The 20861-nt window shown below is 45.5% G+C and overlaps 1 protein-coding gene across 6 annotated transcripts in view; it reads right to left on the reverse strand.

Annotated features, from left to right (window-relative positions):
* DDX59 (DEAD-box helicase 59) overlaps positions 1-20861 on the reverse strand; it is a 30536-nt gene that overhangs the window by 4109 nt on the left and 5566 nt on the right. For 3 of the 6 annotated variants that reach the window (XM_046679027.1, XM_046679029.1, XM_046679028.1), the window contains exons 4-8: positions 19069-19158; positions 11643-11894; positions 10230-10382; positions 9570-9698; positions 5111-5592 (exon numbers count right to left, since the gene is read on the reverse strand). In XM_046679027.1, coding sequence (XP_046534983.1) covers positions 5329-5592; positions 9570-9698; positions 10230-10382; positions 11643-11894; positions 19069-19158 — 888 coding nt within the window. In that variant the 3' untranslated portion in view covers positions 5111-5328. Of the gene's footprint in view, positions 1-5110; positions 5593-6543; positions 6746-9569; positions 9699-9981; positions 10383-11642; positions 11895-19068; positions 19159-20861 lie in introns of those variants that run through there. The other 3 variants (XM_046679031.1, XM_046679030.1, XR_006891114.1) reach the window with 3 other exon arrangements.

The following is a 20861-nucleotide window of genomic DNA, read 5'->3' on the forward strand; positions in this document are numbered from 1 at the left end:
AGGCCACTGCAGCAGAGTGCGAGAACTTAACCACTATGCCACCAGGCTGGCCCACAAACTAATTTCTTAACACCATGCTATCTTTCCCCATAAAATAAGACTGAAATGTACTACTTAACAAAACACACACAAACTCCATACTTCCCTTCCACCCCCAAATCCAAAAGAATTGAAAGGAAATTGAGTAACCATTTACCTAGAAATAAATAAATATGAAGTCTGCACTTTGTTTAAAAAGGTCATAGAGTGACGGTTTCCCAGCCTTCTCCTCCTCAAGGGCTCACATCTGCCTTCTTAAGATTCCTCCAGAGACACTGTATGTGTGTGTGTATTTATGTAATCACACATATTTATGTAAAATGCTATTTTCAACTAGGAATTCCTGAAACGTTCATATTGTTGCATTTGTAACTCATAAGCTGCTCTAATTGTACGAAATGTCTTAAAAATCGTAGCGATTGTTTATAAATGTCCTAATTTCCTTTCTCTAAGGCACCTCATTTCATTAAATGCACTCAGTAGTCTAACTCACATATCATAGCAGCTTTGCCAGCCCTAAAGTGCTGCCCCAGTTTCAGAATTTTCTTTAGTTATTTCCTGATTCCAAGCACTTAAGATTTCTCTGTAATTCTGATGTAGATATCACCAGGATTCAAAATAGACAAGAAAAATGCTAAAGACATTCCCTCCCTAATTAAAATGGTCCTTCCCCCAGCAGATTCTTCGCTTCCTCCAGTTCTGCCGGATGGCTGAGAGCTCGTCTACAACACGTCTGTGCCAGATTGCCAGCAGCGAGTTTTCAGCGTTGTGAATGTGCTCCCAGCAGCTCTGGAGAACCGTTCGTCTCTCGGCAGTGACGCTCGGTACCGTCCGAGTGTGCAGAGAGCCACGGCAGGCGGTCAGGCAGGAGCAGCGGGAAAAGGCTGGAAAGTGGACTCAGAGGAAGGAGTGATTCAGACGCCAGCCAGAAGAACTCAGGTTTTTTTTTGTTTTGTTTGTTTTTAAGGTTGCTAATCAACTGACTTTATTTTCTTTTCTAATGTTTTTATGGAGGTCACATTGGTTGTAACATTATATAAATGTCAGGTGTACATCATTGTATTTTGGCTTCTGTAGACACTGCATCGTCCTCACCACAAATAATGTAGTTTTTACCCACCACCACACACATGTGCCCTTTACCCCTTTCGCCCTCTCCCCGCCCCCTTCCCCTCTGGTAACCACCAATCTGTTCTTCTCACCCGTGTGTCTATCTTCCACATAGGAGTGAAATCGTACGGTATTTGTCTTTCTCTGTCTGACTGATTTTCCTTAGCATAACACCCTCAAGGTCCACCCATGTTGTCAGAAATGGCACGATTTTGTCTTTTTTTATGGCTGAGTAGAACTCAGGGTTGATGTTCCGGTTGACAGGGAGCTACTGAAGGTTTCTGAGCAAGGAAACCTCGGAGAAGTGGTGAAATTGGTGAAATCATACTCTAAAAATATCCTCCTGCTCTGGATTGGAGAGCTATTGAGTGACAGGTCCTGGAATTAAAACGGCCAATTCAGCGGCTGCTAGGATAATTGTGATTTGAGGTGATGGAGTTCTGGGCTTCCATGACAGCATAAAAACATGGACATTTTGAGAAACAGATATGACTTGGTGACTAGGAGAACAGGGAGAATAGGGGGAGAAATGAGCCAATGGTGACGCCACGAGTCTGAGCACGACCCAGGAGGGGAGCACCACAGGTGACCTGAAGTCAGAGAGAGGGCATCGGACTTTCATAAGCAAGATGGCAAACCTGGCCCTAGACAGGCTGAATGGAGCCAAAAAGTTCAGCAGAAAGTTGAAGCTATGTAACTAGGGCACAAGTGAAAGGATAGAATTAGAGATTATGTATATACAAGTTTTTATTGTGGAATATTTCAAATACATCAAATGTAGACTCCAGAGTAATAAACGGCCGTGTGCCCATCACCTGGCTTCAGTCATGATCAACTCTCAGCCAGCCTTGTTTCACCCAGACTCCCCACTCGGCATTATTCTGGAACAAATTCCAAACATGGAGGGAGGTATTTAAAGGTTCGAAGCACAGAAACTGTAGATTTGGGAAGATCTCAGAGAAGCTGAAAGCAAACCTTCTTATCTTACAGACACGCAAAGCTAAAGATCAGAGACAGGAATACACTTCCCCTCGTTCAAAACAGTCGGTGGAGGTATAACAGGAACCCAGGTATTTGCAAACAGCTTTGCATCTTTCTGAGATGAAATGAGAAAAATAAGGATGCCATGCAAATTGTTCAGAAAGCTGAAATTCAAATATTAAAATTACTGTCTGTAAATATTTTACAAGTTACTATTGGTAAACATATTTAAAAAGTAAACATTTGTCTTGTGTTTACCCTATTCGTAATTCTGTCAAGTACAGCACACAGGTCATACATTGTCAAATAGGTCCTCACAGTAACAGCAGAACAAGAGACCTGTGTCGACTTAATCACCCCTGGTTGGTTTTCAGTGTGGCCGCAGAGCATCCAGGGTCACCCTAAGTGTGCCCTGGGGACAACAAGAGTCCTATCTACCCAGAGTCAGTTTACTTGCGGCTGCCAGGAAAGTCACCTTGAATGACACGTCCCCTCTTGGACCCCACCCACCTACATTCATGGCGCAAACTCCGTGTTGATTGTGGCAAGGGGAAAACATAACGGTGCACAAAGAGGTGTGCTGATAACAATTCCACAGAAGGGCACGACGTGAAGAACAGTGAGCCCGCCCAAAGAGAATGGCATCGCTTCATCAGAAAATAGGACAGTCCGTGGCTCCAGCTCAGACTTATTAAAGTAAATCAATCAGTGTGAGTCATGGTTTAAAGACGTGGCAGTGTTCTTTATAAAGAGGTTATGAAACCACAGAACAACTTCAGCTTTGTGGAAAAAAAAATCTGATTTTAAAAATATGCGTGGTGTTAGAAATACGAATAGAATGGCATGGAAAGTATTTATAAAATGGGGTTGCCTATTGCAGACTCTAAAAGCCACTTACATTTCAGGCATTAAGGTGTTTCAGGCATATAAAAGATGTTTGCTTCCCTCTGGTACTAAAACAATTAAGTTGATTCTGCGCCTCTGTCACAGGACACAGTTACTGGAGGGGTGAGACAGCTGTGTGGGACCATATATGACTCGTTATTTCAGGTAAGTAAAATTCCAAACTGTATGACAGTTTTTCACAAGAAGCTATTATTGCAAATGTTATAATATTGTCCATCGGTGTACGGGTGCCCTCTCTCCTGTATTGAGAAGAACTGGCCCTCATTCAGAGAGTGTGTCCTCCCTTCTCGTTCTCTATTACACGTTCTTTCTTTCATGAAACGATGGATGGCAGCTTTTTAAAAATAACATCCTTAATTGGGGAAAAAAAATATTAGAACACTGGGACCAATTTTTTTTTTTAAAAGTTCAAACTTTTAGTCTGTAAAACGCATTGAGGAAACCGCAGCAGTGCAGTACCCACAAGGGGAGAGATGCGAGAGCAGGAAGATGCGGCCCGGGGAAGGGTCTCAGGGAATGAGGAGGCCAATGGTCACATTTTAGAGAAGCGGGAAGACTGTGTGGATGGATCGGGCAGGGCGCCGGCTGCCTGCTACCCCACTGGCTGCCCCACGCATGCACTTGCCTTTCATGCTCAGGAGCCTGGGAGCCACGGGCTCCGCCCGGCCCACGTCCCACTCGCCTGCTGCCTCAAGGATGCGCTGCTGAAGGCTCCAGTGCGAGCTGGCAGGACGTGGGGTGTGAGGTTAACGCAGACAGCTGAAGTGTGAGGGCCTTGACGGGGAGAGAAGGCAGATGCTGGGGACGGAGCTGAGCCGGCAGCTTGCAATGGAGCCCCGTGTTTTCTACTTCTATTTCAACAGTCTCCTATAAAGGCTGATTCGCAAAGCTACTTTATTTTTACGGCCATACTGCTTTTGTTTGTACACGAGTTTGAATCTAGTGAAAAAGTGCCCCTTCTCTAGATTCTTACAACACTTCAAGGCACTTACTGCACGGGAAGCACGGTGCACCTGCTGTGGGGGCCGCCTCAGCGCCCCTCTGCTCCAGCATCTGGCTCTTCCCGGCTGCCTCCTCATCCCGCTCCCTTGAGACAGAACACACTCGCCACTCAGCAGGCAGCAGACACCAGACACCGCGCGAGAGCCAGTCTTCAGGGTTCACACGCTCTTTGTAGACCCTCTGACCCCGATTTCCTTTGGGTGGAGCCCACACTTAGGAACGGCCTCCACAGGGACTCTGGTGAGTGGGCCAAGCCATCCCACATCCCCTATAAAGCTTGTTCAAGTGTCATTTATGTAACATCCTATCAAAATCCCCCAACTAAACTGACACTGGTTTGTTTCTTTTTTTGAGGAAGATCAGCCCTGAGCTAACATCTGCTACCAATCCTCCTCTTTTTTTGCTGAGGAAGACTGGCCCTGAGCTAACATCTCTGCCCATCTTCCTCTTCTTTATATGTGGGACGCCTACCACAGCATGGCTTGACAAGCGGTGCCACATCCACACCCTGGATCTGAACTGGCGAACCCCAGGCCGCTGAAGTGGAATGTGCGAACTTAACCGCTGTACCACCAGGCTGGCCCCTGATTCTAACGGTTTTTAAAGAAAGGAAAGTATTGATGGATCCAAGCACAACACCCATCTTTCTTTCCAGGACTTAATATTGTCAATTGAATTAGCAAAGAGACACTAACATAAAACTATCATTGCAAAGCAACATTAACAGAACCTGGCATTATTTTGATAAACAGCCCATGTTAAATAGAAAATAAATTCGTTCACCAAAGTGAAGGGAAAACAACTGAGAATAAAAACATATTTTATATTTATCTTTTGAAAGGCGCCCTGGCCATTTCGTCCAGCTTCCGCCAGTTGCTCTCTTCCTAACGTTCATTTATTCCACAAAAACCCAAGTGCCAGTGCGCACGCACCACGGGGAGGACACCAAACCAGAATCACGGTCCTGAACCAGCCTCTTTGCTGAGCAGGTTGCGAGTTCCGACAGCAGCTCCAAGGAATATATTTTTTTTTAAAAAAAATACTCTATCCAGAGAAAAGAAATTTTATTTTACTTAGCAATTCATTTCTGATGTTTTAATTTATAAGTGGCATAAAGGGAAATAAATACAATATTGCTGTATAAATTTGATATTCTATTAAAAATTTTTAAATCATGTTAAATTTTTTCATTTCATGTACATTTGCCATTTACTCAAACCGGAGAGTGATAACATACAGAAATTTCACTGACAATACACAATATAAAATTATTCAAAGTGGTATAACAAATCATTTTTGAGAATTACTTTTATCATGTTTTCTGATAATGGCCATAAGATTAGCCTCTGTGACCAGATCGTTCTGTGTCTGTTTCTCCCTCTGCTGTTCCTTTCTCTTCTGGTCATGAAGGTAAGGGGAATTTAACAACTGGGGCGGAAGAATGGATCCTGTGGGTTTTACTCTTTTTGCAATATCCCAGAAGAGTCTTTTGGAATTGTTATTGATGAAAGTAATCGCTGTTCCATTTTGACCTAATCTCCCCACTCTTCCAATCTGAAATGAGATCAGAGGCCATTTTCAAAATGGGCAAAACCTTAATGTCTCCTGAAGGAAAAGGAAGAATAGTATTTAAAGAGGCTTTGCTAAGATTAACATTCATTCAGATAACGTTATTTTGAATTGTACATCTCAACATATTTGTGAAAGCAATCTAGTGGGCTGTCACCAGATCTTTTTTTTTTTTTTGCTGAGGAAGATTGGCCCTGAGCTAACATTCGTGCCCATCTTCCTCTACTTTATATGTCGGGTGCCTGTCACAGCATGGCTTGATAAGTGGTGCATAGGTCTGCACCCAGGATCTGAACCGGCAAACCCCAGGCCACTGAAGCGGAGTGTGCAAACTTAACCGCTGTGCCACTGGGCCAGCCCAGGTAAAAACTTTTTTAAAGCAACTGCATTAAGGGCAAAAGGACCATTTGCTTTAGAGCACTCAAGTGCTGTGAAACGTGGGATTTAAGCAAATCCATCTTTGCATAGTTATTTCCCATTTTGACAGAATTAAATGGACACTAATTTGTGATGGAGACACCCGAAAAGGAACAAAATTTACTTGTCTCCAAATATCCTGAGAAGCTCTTCAGAAGGCGGGGAATACACAACCGTGGTCACTTTCTGCTCCTTAAACTGGAATGTAGAACTTGAAGTCTACATTCAGAGTATTTAAATGAATAGATGGCTCCTGACAATATACAGCACTTTTCAAACGTTGTCAAAGGAGGAAACATCAAAAAAGAGTGGAAAGGGGGAGCCCCTAGGGAATGAGACTGTGCAGAAGAAGGGGAGGGAAGGGAACCCTGGTTTTCATTATCAGCTTTTACTTTTACCTGATTTATTTAATTATGTTCCTGAATTGTTCCAATAAAACTGAAAATTAACATAAAAACAGCTGCGACTCACAGGAGAAAATATTTGCAAATCACGTATCTGATAAGGGGCTTCTAGAATATACAAAGGATTTTTACAACTCAATAATAAACGGACAACCCAATTGAAAAAATGGCCAAAGGATTTAACCAGACATTTCTCCAGAGAAGACACACAAATGGCCAGTAAGTCCGTGAAATGATGTTGAGCGTCATCTGACATCAGGGAAACGCAAATCAAAACACAAGGAGATGCCACCTCATACCCATCAGCATGGCTATAACTGAAAAGATAAACAATATAAGTGTTGATGAGGATGTGGAGAAATTGGAACCTTTATCTGTTGCTGGTAAGAATGTAAAATACTGAAGCCGCATGGGAAAACAGTCTGGTGGCTCCTCAAAATGTTAAAAACAGAGTTAGCATGTGAGCCAGCAATTCCATTCCTAGGTGATGCCAAATAGAAATGAAAACGTATGTCCACACAAAAACTTGTACATGATGCTCATAGCAGCACTGTTCACGGTACCCAAAAAGTGCCAAGAGCCTAAATGTCTAGCAATGAATAAATGGAAAACAAAGGCGCCGCGTCCTTACAAAGGAGCATTAGGCAGTAAGAGAAACGAGGCAGTGATATCTGCTACAACATGGGTGAACCCTGAAACCACGGTGCTAAGGGAAAGAAGTCACAGGAGACTCCGTCCTGTGTGATCCCACTTACACGAAACGTCCCGAAGACAGAACTGCCTGGAGACAGAAAGCAGGGCAGTGGCTGCTTACGGTCGAGCGTGTGCGTCTCTGTGTGACGAGGAATGGGGGGTGGCTGCTGATGGCATGCAGACGGAGTTACTCTTTGGGGTGATGAAAATTGTCTAAAACTGACTGCAGTGATGGTTGCCCAGCTCTATGAATGTACTAAAAACCACGGAAGTGTACACTTTAAACCGGTGAATTGTAGAGTGCGTGAATTATATCCATGGAGACATACTTTATATCGGGATATTTTATACTGAGATAGAAGGCTATTAAAAAAAATAATAGCAGTAGTCTCCAAACTCTAAAGGACAGCTGACGTTAACAAATATCAAACTACTTCCTCAGAGGCTCCCCACCCCCAAAATTAAAAAGCAGACACATGGAAACCCTATTATAACGTAAAATACACATATCCTTTGACTTAGCAGGTCTGCTACTAGGAATTGACCTCACCGATGTACTTGCACGAGAGGCACAAAGAGCTGTGTACCTGGATGTTGGCTGCAGCGTATACTTAATAACGAAACCCTGGAAACATGGTTGTCCATCAGTAAAGGGTTTACCAAATAAATTACAGTACCTCCACACAACACATTACTGTGCAGCCATTAAAACAGAGCAAGCCAGACCAAACATGTGAAAAACTTAAAGAGCATAGAAAGCGCCTGGCCATACAGTAAGCTCTCGACACATCTTAACATTTATTAACTGGTACCTATGATGGATGCTGATAAGGAAAGGTGTCCAAGATGTATTTAATAAAGAAAGCAAGGTACAGAACAGTTGGTACAACACGGTCCCATTTATGCAAAAAGTGTAACAGGGTGTGCACATACGTGTGTATATATGAATACGTATGCATTTATATTTTCTGCACCATTAACTGTGGTAGCCTCTGAAAGGTAGCAGGGCCACCTTACAAAGACTTACTTTTCATTTTGCATCTTTTGTTATTTGCATTATTTGTTACTGTGTGTATGTCCTTCAGTTAGGGAAAGAAACAACAAACATCCAGATACAGACTAGAAAAGCAGAAGGATCTGGGGCCATTCTGGGCAGAGGGGAGAAACTATATATGCCATCAGCCCCCGAGGCCACTGCTGTGTCAGAGCACAGTACAGGGAGGAGAGCAGAGCCACGGGCTCGCCCTCGGGGTAGGGAGGAAAGACGAGATCATTATAATCAGCACACTACTTAAGAAGCAAAGAAGCTTCTTGCCTATTTTAATATTTTAGAAAGATTTCCATCCAGAATTATTAAAAGTTTGACAGAAAATAAACTTCAGTTATTTGAACAATCAATGCCTGTGGAATACTCAATTCCCTGATGCACAGGGAAATGAAACGGTACCAAAAAAAAAAAAGAGAGAGAGTGGACTGGCCTGGTGGCGCAGCGGTTAAGTGCGCACATCCCGCTTTGGTGGCCTGGGGTTCGCTGGTTCGGATCCTGGGTACAGACATGGCCCCGCTTGGTAAGCCATGCTGTGGTAGGTGTCCCACATATAAAATAGAGGAAGATGGGCATGGATGTTAGCTCAGGGCCAGTCTTCCTCAGCAAAAAAAAAAAAAAAAAGAGGAGGATTGGCAGCAGATGTTAACTCAGGGCTAATCTTCCTCAAAAAAATAAAAGAGAGAAAGAAGTACTGCTGTATTATTATGTCTAAGTAAAAATAAAAGCAATAACAAGTTAAAAGTACTAAAAGCGTTTCAGTGGTGGCCCAGGGAATGTGGCATTCAGAGGCAACTCTGAGAACACCGGAGAAAGGCTCCCCGTGGAGAGCGTGTAAGTGATGCTGGAGAAGGAAGACGGGCACCGTCGGTGAGATAATGCGGCGCTGAGAGGAGCCTCTTTTTTCTGCTAGAAAGGAGAGCTACTGTTATCGCTGGTTGTGAAAAAAGGAACAAAACTGTAAAGGTTGAAAGACCAGAACAAGTAAGGATATAAAGAGGAAATGAGGACAAGATTCCTAAAAAAACAAATACTTTCACGGATCAATTTTATTTTGGCCAGTTACATGAACTTTGTAAAACAAAGCCTCTTTTTTTCGGATTATAAAAGCCATTTAATATGCTCAGGGAAGAAAAGAAATATAAAGCAAACAAAAATAAACCCCAAATGAGCCACTTAAAATTTTTTGAAACTAACATTTTAGGTTATTATTTCCAATTATCTGTGAATGCATTTTAGGCATACCTATAGATCTTAAAATTTATGTACGTATATATTTTAAAAGCAAAAATATACAAAGTTTTGCGTCCATTATAAAAGCTTTTTTCTTTCTTTTTTTTTAACTTACCAGTATATCGACCACGCCTTGCCCAAGACTGCTAGTGGCCGCACGTCGGTCTTACCTGATGCACGTACTCGTCCATGCTGGATGGCATGTCGAAATTCACGACCAGCTTCACGCTGACCAAGTCCAGGCCGCGTCCCAGGACCCCCGTGCTCACGACAACTTCATAGTCTCCCTCCAGCAGTCCCTTTCCAGGAAAGCAACAAAATTCATTATTCAGAATTTATCTTAGGTGATTTTATGTAATTTACGTATCTTTTTTTTCTCCCAGTACTTTCTTCTATTTTGCTGTTGCGATATCTTTTCAGTGTGTATGGGGTCTCTGTACACCTGAGAAACGTATGTAGCTTAAGGTCCTCCCGAGGCGCCCCCCACCCCCCCCCGCCCCAGCCCCTGAATTTTTTCTATTAATTCACTCGGGCAAACCGTTTCCAAAGGTGAGCTCCCTCTCAGCCCCAGCTCACAGCGACCTGATTTCAGAAACGGCGGATTCGGAATTAGGAGGCCGTCAGTGGGTCCCCAGGGCACAGGTTTACTGCTCCCAAAACACAGACGCCCGGGCAAGAGGAACAAGGAACTTCGCGGTGGCTGCTCTGAAGCTCACACAGTCGTTAAAACCAGGTCTGCCCTAAAGACCAGCGGGTAATAAGGCGTCTCTCGAAAATAAGGCAAAACAGGTTTGGAGGAAGGAGGAGAAGAGAGGTGCTGCGTGTCAAACCTTCAGGATGTTTCTCCTCTCTGTCTGCGATTTCTCCGAATGTATAGACACGCTTTTCAGACCTGTGACTTTCTCAACTGCTTCGCTCAGCAGATCTGCCCCCAGTTTGCAGTCCACAAACACTAGCACCGGAGGCTTAAAGAGTTTCTTATCCTGGAAAATTAAAAACACGCATTTAAAATTGTTCATACGACATAATTTACAATGGGAAGTTTTTCCAAAAGCATTAGTATAAGCCCATTACCAATCAATTTATAAACACTGTTAAGGAGAAAAAAATGAGTATTTTCTTTAAAATACGCACAAACATAAGCCAAACTGTCTACTGCCCTTCCCAGTTCTCTATCTCTATATTGCAAAAATAATTTTTAAATTTTAAGTGCAATTTAAGATTTTTCAATACTGTTCATAAGTCAATACAAACCATATTTACCTTAACACCATATTTTTAACTATCCTTGCACATTATCACCCACTTAACAAATTTCTGTTTAAGCTGGTTACTGTTAAAAAATTCAATGTCTCAAGGTAGTATACAGCCAAGAAAGAACTTGTCCTCACCTTAGATATATAACACTATTAAAAATTTTTGAAACAAAAAAAATATTCTTAAGGAATACTCTTGATATTTAAGTGTTTTTCTATAACAAAGAAAAGAAAAACCTACTCTGCATCTATATAGCACGCTTTTACAAATAAAAATTTATTTGATTCTCACAGAGTTCTGAGGGAGGTAAAGCAATTTTATTTTTTTTGGCTGGGACACAGTCGCCCTGAGCTGACATCTGTTGCCAATCTTCCTTTTTTTTTTTTTTCCCCTCCCCAAAGCCCTAGTATATAGTTGTATATATTAGTTGCAAGTCCTTCTAGTTTTTCTATGTGAGTCAGTGCCACAGCATGGCTACTGACTGATGGGTGGTGTCGTTCTGCGCCCGGGAACCGAACCTGGGCCACCGAAGCGGTGAGGGCCCCAAACTTCAACCACTAGGCCATCAGGGCTGGCTCTGGTAATTTATTAAATATCTATACCAAATTCCCCCAAAGCTGCATCTAAAAACCACTCTCCTGGGGCCAGCCCAGTGGTGTGGTAGTTAAGTTTGTGCACTCCACTTCAGCAGCCTGGGGTTCATAGGTTCAGATCCCAGGCATGCACCTAGCACTGCTCATCAAGCCATGCTGTGGCAGCATCCCACATAAAAGAGAGGAAGATGAGCACAGATGTTAGTTCAGCAACAATCTTCCTCAAGCAAAAAGAGGAAGATTGGCAACAGATGTTCGCTCAGGGCCAATCTTCCTCAGCAAAAACAAAAAACAAAAAAAAAGGCCACACCCCAAAAATCCCACTATTCTCTTAAGAACTGTGAAAAATGCAAACACAATTTACAAAACAGGGTTGCCAGCTTGACTACTCACATTTAAGATTTCAAATAATTTTTTCTTTTTGGCTGGTTCCTCTACCCACAAAATAATCTGACGCACACTGGAACACGGCAGGTTCTTTTCTCCGGTGACGATCCTCACAGGGTTGTGCAGAAGCTGGCCTGCAAGTTGCTCTATGCTGGTTGGAATTGTAGCAGAAACCAAAATGGTCTGACAATCCTGAGGCACGTTTTCCAAGACGTCAAGCACCTGCTGTTGAAAGCCCATCTTTAACATGGTGTCGGCCTAAAATAAAATCACTTTAAGGTTAGTCCTTCTTGATACTAAAACCCAGAGAAGGCTGATATAATTGAGAACATAAAAAAATTAAGAATTCCTACCCAGAAAAATATACGACAATGTCAAAAGACAAAGGCTCAACTGGGAAAAACATACACTTACATATATTGATATATGGTGTCACGATATGTTTACAACATCAAAGATTTTTATTATGGCATTATTAACAGCAGCAAAAAACCATAGACATCCTACATAGCCATCACTACAGGGCTTGGTAAATAAATTATGGTAGATCCATAGAAGACGACACTCTGTTGTCACGAACAGTGACCAGAAAGCCATTTATTAAATGATAATGAATCACTACGAAGAGGAAAAAAGCAAAGTACAGAACACCATCACAATATGATACCATCTGCGGACGTGCTCAAGAACCATTATTACCACCTCTGGGGAGAAGCCTGTGGGGGGCCATTTCATTTTTCATAGCTTTTTGCAAAGTTTGGGTTTTTTTTTTTACCATGGACATCTATTTATAAAAAAGTATTTAAAAAAATTAGTGTTGGGGGCTGACCCCATGGCTGAGTGGTTAAGTTCTCGTGCTCTGCTTCAGTGGCCCAGGGTTTCACCGGTTTGGATCCTGGGCGTGGACATGGCACCGCTCATCAGGCCACGCTGAGGCGGCGTCCCACATGCCACAACTAGAAGGACCCACAAGTAAAAATACACAACTATGTAATGGGGAGCTTTGGGAGAAACAGGAAAAATAAATAAAATCTTTAAAAAAATAAGTGTTGGCTTTCACTTCTGTATCTACTTCTGCACTGCTGGGGGTTTTTTTTTGTTTTTTTTTTTTTGAGTAAGATCAGCCCTGAGCTAACTACTGCCAGTCCTCCTCTTTTTTTGCTGAGGAAGACTGGCCCTGAGCTAACATCTCTGCCCATCTTCCTCTACTTTATATGTGGGACGCCTATCACAGCATGGCTTGCCAAGCGGTGCCATGTCCAAACCCGGGATCCAAACCGGCGAACCCCGGGCCACCGAAGCAGAACGTGTGAACTTAACCGCTGTGCCACTGGGCCGGCCCCTGCACTGCCGGTTTTTAAAAACAGTGAATGTATTACTAAGTAAACAGAAAAAAGAATTTTAAGTTTGTGCTGCTTTAAAATAACAAAAGATTGAGGCTATCTTCATTTTCAAACATAATCTGGGTGTCTATTATTTTGGAAAATAAGATATTTAATTATTTTAGACTATTTAGACTCAGGCACTGCATTTTTAAGAGTCCACTAACGTACTGTCTGATTAAAGTTTGAACACTCATTTGAATATTCTTCTTCTATGACATTTAAAAACTCTACAGCAATCACGATGGTCTGGGTTTGATCCTGGCTCCGTATCGATGACCTTAAGCAAGTTCAGGGATGGTTTTCAGCCTTTGTATTTCCCTTTATAAACGAGGACGACAACAGTTAACTAGTTCATGGGGCTGATATGAGGATTAATGAGACAAAGTACCTACAACACTGAGGACAGCGCCCCCAGCACGGGCGTCTCAGCCAGTGCTCCAGTTGGCTACGAGCCATCGAGAACACACACGCACACACGTGTGTGCACACACACACGCACGGTACCCACGTTTCCTCAATAATCCCACCACGCCCCACTCATCGAGTCCATGGCCTTGCTCTGCTGCTTGAGAGAAAGTACAGACCATTGGGAATAAATCCTGTCGTTTCTCTTTTCATCCGAGCTCCTGAAGAGTTGTCTGCACCTGCTGCGTCCCCTCCCGCCCTCTCTGTTCAGTCCAGGGTCTCCGCCCCCTCACCCGGCTGCAACTGCACACATCCTCTTTCAGGTCATCTGTCACTCCCAGAGTGTCAAATCCAACAGCCATCCATTGGTCTATCTCGAACTCTTTTTAAGATGCAATTTTTATTACTATTTCTATAACATAAGTAATACGCTCACTATAGAATACTCGGTAAACAAACAAGGTATAAAGAACGGAACAGGGGTCCCCTATTATCCCGTAACCCAGACACCGCCCCTACCTCGCTCCCTTCCAGTCTCCTAAATGAGGTCTGCGAGTCCCTCATGCCCTCCCCATAGCCACCGCCCAGGCTCAGACCCCCTCCCTCCTGGGAACCAGCTTCCCTGCTCACAGGCTCCTCTGCACATCGGGAATAAGAGTCTGATCACGGCACGCTCCTGCCTACAGTCCTTCGGGGCTCCCACCTTAAAATAACCATACTTATTCATTTCTTTTCCGTTTTCACCCGTGCGTGGTTTCTGAGAGGCCCTGCGGGTGAAAACGGAAAAGAAATGAATAAGTATGGCTATTTTAAGGTGCGAGGAATATGATGCTTTTCCCCTTATTTCCAACCCGTCTTTAACGTGCATGGATTACTCATAGAACATGGTTGTCATTCAAACTGCAAAATGAGCCACAAGTAGCATTTTTTTAAACCCACAAAACAGGACAGAATAGAAAATATCAGAATAGAAAAATTGCATGTGGTAGGTATTGTCCCATGAAACTTCTTTTCATTTGTACAAACAGACACACACATGCTGTTCACGTACTGGGTCTAAAGTGTATGGTTCAAAAGCCACGATGAATCAGGGCCGGCCTGGTGGTGCAGCGGTTAAGGGCGCATGCTCTGCTTCGGCAGCGTAAGGTTTTTGCCGGTTCGGATCCTGGGTGTGGACATGGCACTGCTCGTCAAGCCATGCTGTGGCAGACATCCCACATATAAAGTAGAGGAAGATGGGCACGGATGTTAGCTCAGGGCCAATCTTCCTCAAAAAAAAAAACCCAAAAATAGAAAAAAAAAGTACTACATAAATATACAGTGTTTCAAATATTAGAAGCACTCACAATGAAAACAAAGCCACTTTAGAAACACAAGAGTCCACAGCAGGAGGAAAAGCCAGGACTCCGGTAACATTAAGGGGTAAACAGAGTCAGAGGTAAGAACAGAGGGAGAGGTTAGCACAGGTGACCTCTAATTAAAAACACACGTGGCCAAGCTTTCTGGGAAACGTTCTGTTTTCAGTGCTGCCTACACTTCACTGCTTGTGACGTCCTTAGTCCCCGAGAATCCGGCTTCCGTCTGTGCCACTAAAACCTCCGTGAGGGTCCCCAGCTCAGTGTTCCCTCACCCAACTCCACTGAGCAGCGAAGAGTGGCTGAAGCTCACATTTACCGAGTGTTCACCCTGCGCCAGGCTCCTTTCCATGGGCTGCACATGTCCTCGTAACACTCCTGCGAGGGAGGCACCTTTATGACCCTGGTTTTACATGGGGAAACTGAGGCATATCACACAGGGATCCATGACGTGGTGGAGCCCGGATGTGGACCTTGGCAATGCGGCTCCAACCACACGCCGTGAACATCAAGCTACACTCCTGTGCTCAGTGGTTAAGACACATGAAGAGACCCCACCTTTAAAGACTATAGATGGGTCAAACAAAACTTACAGTATCAATACACTTGAAATATGATCTATTTATTTATTTATTTTTATTCTTTTTTGGTGTGGAAGATTGGCCCTGAGCTAACTTCTGTTGCCAATCTTCGTCCTTTCTTCTTTTTTCCTGCCCCAAGGCCCCAGTACATAGCTGTATATCACGGTTCTAAGTCCTTCTAGTTGTTCTATGTGGGATGCGGTGTGTAGGTCTGCACCTGGGATCCAAGCCGGTGAACCCTGGGCTGCTGGAGCACAGCCCACGAACTTACCCACTGTGCCACCGAGCCGGTGCCTGAAATGTGATATATTTAAGTTACGGCACATGACATGTTGACAGGCCCCCTTCAATTTATTTTTCTTCCCTCACTGGCTACGCCTTTCTCTTTGGATCAATCTCCACATGGTGGACAATCTCTAAGCGGTGGAGACCCCCCTGGGCTGGGTCCTAGGCCCCCTTTTACCCCCATTTACGCCCTCTCCCCAGGTAACCTCAACAAGTCCTACAGTTTGAATGCCACGCACACATCAGAGACGCCCGGGATCTCATCTGTGGCCGTAACGGCCTCTCTGAACTCAGGTGGAAGAATCCAGCTGCTGACTGAACGTCTCCACTTGGATCTCACGGGCCCTCAAACTTAACTCGCTCTTCCTCCCTGCCAAACCCTCTCCCATTCCAGGACACGCCTCGGGAACCGGGAGCCTCGGAAACTCCCGTCTCCTCTCTCTGCTCCGTCCCCCGCCTCCAGACCATTAACAGTCCTGTGGACACCACAACACGGCCCCAACCCAGCCCCTCCGCTCCAGCTCGCCTTTGTGACTGCTCTCGCTCCCGTCGCTCCCACGCAGGATCCCACTCACCTCAAGCAACCACACAGATTCTTCTAGAATGTGAACCAGATCGTGTTACCCTTCTGCTTAAACCCTCCGGCGACTTCCCATGGCTTAGAAGAAAGTCCGACTCCTAACCAGGGCCTAAAGCGCTACGGTCCTCATCCTCGCCCACTCCTGACTTCATCTCCTACCACGCCTGCCCCACGGGCCCTCCCTCTGCCCCCAGCTCCCCCCTGCTCGGGCCTCGGCTCCTGTGCGCAGGCTGCTCTGTCTGAAATGGTCTTCCCTCCACAGGGAGCATCGCGGGGCTGGCCCTTCATTCAGATCTCAACATGAAAGTCACCTTGGGGAGCCCTCCCCGACTACAATAGAGACGCCTCTGTCACGTCACCTCGTGTATGTCCACCTGGCACAGCTCATCTCACGTTCCTCTGCATCCTCAAAACCAAGAACACTGTCCGGGTGTAAAAAACCCTACAAAGGTACCGGATAAAGCAGCAGTCTTCAACCCTAAACGCTGAACCGGCACCTATGTGTCAGGCAGCATGCTGGTCAGCGTGTCCCAAACCTCTCTGAAGATAAGCACCACCCAGAATCAGTTTCTAGAACATTCCTGGGCTCCAACTCCGACCCACTGGATCAGAACGTCCCAGTGAGCGGCCTGGTATCTGTGACACTCGTGGAGCACGGCAGGCGAGTCTTATTAGCGGAGCTTGGGCGAACGCCGCCCTTGATTTCTGGGGGACGCAGAGAACACAGCGTGAGAGGGGTGACAAGGTCTGCACACAGGCCGACAGAGCAGGGGGAACGAAGGCCCGAATCGAGCCTGGGGAGCGAGGGAGGGCTGCCCCGTCACGGACACTTAAGGAAGAGCAGGCAGATGGGGCAGGAGAGAGTTCTAGACCACAGGACAGGCGTGCAGGAGACCAGAGGGTGACAAAGCAGATTTTCCTAATTCTAAACGAATTATCTTAATTTTCGTGCCTGACCATTCCCATGCCCCACCTCCTCCTGAAACAGCAACTACTCTCTTCGTCAGGGACAACATTCCTTCTCAGCTCCTTTCTGCTCTCTTGCCTACTTCTTTGCTCACTGACTTATCTTCCAACTCCACAGGCCAGACCCTCCGCCTTGGTCCTTGTCTCTAACCTTCCTCCCTGAGAGAAACTGGTAGGTCTCACGGTTCTAATGCACTTTTTTTTATTTTTTTGAGGAAGATTAGCCCTGGGCTAACATCTGCTGTCAGCCCTCCTCTTTTTGCTGAGGAAGACTGGCCCTGAGCTAACATCCATGCCCATCTTCCTCTACTTTATATGTGGGATGCCTACCACAGCATGGCGTGCCAAGCAGTGCCATGTCCGCACCCAGGATCAGAACTGGCGAACTCTCGGCCGCCGAAATGGAACATGTGAACTTAACCACTGCACCTCCAGACGGCCCCACGTTCTTGCCTTTATCTGAAGTATATGTGTCTTTGTCTCCGACCAGACTTAGCACCCTGGAGGCCTGAATGGTATTTAACGCTCCTTTGTGGCGCCATCCAAGCTCATCCGGAGTCGGCCCACCTGTGCCACCTTCAGACTCAGCACCGACCAATGACACTGTTTACCAGCACTGCCCCTCTGGACCCCACGGAGACGCGCCCCTTAGCCGCAGGGGGCTGGGGCCGCGCTGCGCACAGGGGCACTCGGCACACACTTGCTGCCTGAGACCTGCTTCGTGCCGAGCGAGCACTGAGGTGCCCGGGGGAAACCTTTCACCGAAGAAAACAAAAACGCGGCCGAGAGATGCGAGCACGAATGGCACCTGACTCTAAATTCTCCGCGAGGATCGCTGCGCAGGCTCAGAGGATGGCGAGGAACACACGGGCCGGGCGGCAGGAAGTCTGACGACGATCAGATGCAACAGACCGGTTCCGTCAAGGGGCCAGGCCACGAAGATGCTTTTCAAGGGGCTGAATAAGCTTTACACCTGTGTGCGACTTCTCAGTCTGTGAGACATCTTCCCAATCACTAACTCATCCTTCCACAACTCTGGACGATGAATGACCTGCCCGAGGCCTCTCAGCAGGTGGGGTGCAGGCTCATATCCTACTCTTGTGGTCTTGGCCACGTGTTCTGTCCATAGCCTCTGGCATCCTACTGCCACCCACTGGGCCACAGACAGCAGGCCAGGTTGCCATTACGGGCCAGCACCTCGCACTCCACATTTCTGACCACTGCCGGGTACCACGGGCCTCTGCTCTGTCACTGCCGTGGGATCCGTGTGACAGTGGCTGCACTGTAGGCAGGAACGGCTCCCGCCCGGTCCGGGCTGGCACGTGGTTTTGTGTTCTCGTGCTTGTCTGCACAGTGGAACATCATCGAATCATAACACATTTCCTTCACCTTATTAAGCAAGCCGAAAGCAGAAAATGCCTGGCTGCTCTATGCCACACAGACAACCGCGATCACAGACCCGAACGTCCACACGGGAAAAATAAAAAAAGGTCACCCCAAGAAGCATTATCAGCTGCTTCCCAAATTCCTGCTGACACTTACTTGCCACGGATCCCTTGATTTTTGCAGACAAACGATGGCCAGCATCAAGTGTTCAAAAATCTTATCACTGAGCACAGAGCACTTGCTGAATTTGTTTTCTGCCAATTAGGAAGAGACAGCTGTGGTTTCATTTGAGTGCACGCTACCTTAGCTAGCTGCAGTGTCACACAGGAACCAGCTTAAGAACCACTGCCGCCATTTAAAAAAACCCCTGACTTTTTCTCCTTTGGGGGAGGAACTGCGTGCATACACAATGAAGTTATATAACTATAATATGCATTTCATAACTTATATAAAATCAGCTGACTACTGTTTCTAAGCACGGCTACTTACTTCATCTACTACGACAATTTTTATCCCGCAGAGGTCTACAGCGTTCTGCTTGATTATATCCAGAAGTCGCCCCGGAGTTGCTATGATAACCTGAATAGGAGAGAAAAAGTAAATAAAAAAATCAGATAACACTCATTCATTCATTCATTCATTCTTTTTTTTTTAGATGAAATCTCTTTTCATTTTATTCTTTTTTTTTTTTTGGTGCTTGAGGAAGATTGTCCCTGAGCTAACATCCACTGCCAATCTTCCTCTACTTTGTATGTGAGATGCCGCCATAGCATGGCTGATGAGTGGAGTCAGTCCGCATCTGGGATCCGAACCCTTGAACCTGGGACACTGAAGTGGAGTGCACAGAACTTTAACCACCAGGCCCTGGGGCCGGCCCCTTTCTTTCTTTCTTTCTGTACTTACTGAGCAGCTAACGTGTGCTGGACACTGTGCTGAGAACTCAGAATTCAACGATGAGTAAGTCAGGCATGGTCTCTGCTCTCAGGAAACTCACAATACAAAGGAAGAAACAGAGAGATAAACGCTGGTGGGATCAGCATCATGTACGACAAAGGAAGGGATCTTTCCTGTTCCGGCTAACACAGAAACTAAAGCCTACAGGAGCCGTGGGAGGGCTCGAGGTGTGGATGGCCAGGCGGAGGGAAAGGAATCCACGTGCATTCTGGACCTGGGAGGCCACGAGTCGGGAGGGAGGGGAGGCACAGGCCGAGCCCTGGGAACCAGGCAGGGAGCCGGGCAGGGGGCGCCTCGCAGGCAGGCTGACCGCTATTTGGCTCTGTGAACAAGTGCCAAACCCTTAACCTCTGAGCTGGGCCTATTTTGTTTTTAAATTAAGAGGCTAGCACAGGGATTTCTCAGGTTGCTGAAAGCTCCTGAGGGTGTTAGAATATATTGTAGGAGTGGTTAAAGGCAGAGGCTCTTTAGTCAAGAAACTGAGGCAGGAATCTTACCCCAGCACCTAATAAGGAGGCGAATCTGTTCCCTCATCCACAACACGGAAACGATAATAATCACGGTGAGGAATAAACAAGCCAGTGCCTGGCACAGAGTATAGCAGAGTCACAAACGAGCTAAGAAAGTCAACTGTATTCCACTTTTCAAGTCCACACCAACACAACGGTAAGATCGCTGAGAAGGAGAAAACTTCACGCTGCTAAGGATCTGTGGGCAGACCACTACAGGGTTCTCTCAGATACCTCAGAAACACACATGTAAGTCAATTTTAATTATTTTGAGTTGTGTTCACCCATCTACGCCATTTTTCCTCCTCTGCCGGCTTGGAAGTTATAAACTTTTTTTTTTCATTCTTTTAATGCTTCCCTTGAATTTTAACCAACATACATAACGTAATAAAGTCTACAGTTAATTGACATTTTTACCTTTTTCCTAAACAATCAAGGGCAAATACCTGAACGCCAATCTCATCCAGCATGTGCTCACAGGCTGCTGTTGGCCAGTATCTTATTTCTATTTTTTTTAAGAAACCCTGCAGATTGCTCATTATTATTGGTTTTATCCAGTCGATGTTTCTGTAGATTTACCCGCGTGCTTGCCATTTTCTTGGCTCACCAGCTTTCTCCCATCCCACACCTTCCTTTCCTTTCCAGAATCATCTCCCTTATCGGCAGGATATCTTAGTTTAGAAGTTCCCTCAGAAGGTTTACTGGTCATAAACTCTCCCGCTTTTGTTTATCTGAAAGGTCTTCATCTTGCCCTTGCCCTTCAAAGACAGCTTTGCTGAGCAGACAGACGCATCCGCTGTTTTCTCTCTCTCACAGGGC

The sequence above is a fragment of the Equus quagga genome, chromosome 12 (assembly GCF_021613505.1).
Source record: "Equus quagga isolate Etosha38 chromosome 12, UCLA_HA_Equagga_1.0, whole genome shotgun sequence".
Taxonomy (NCBI): domain Eukaryota; kingdom Metazoa; phylum Chordata; class Mammalia; order Perissodactyla; family Equidae; genus Equus; species Equus quagga.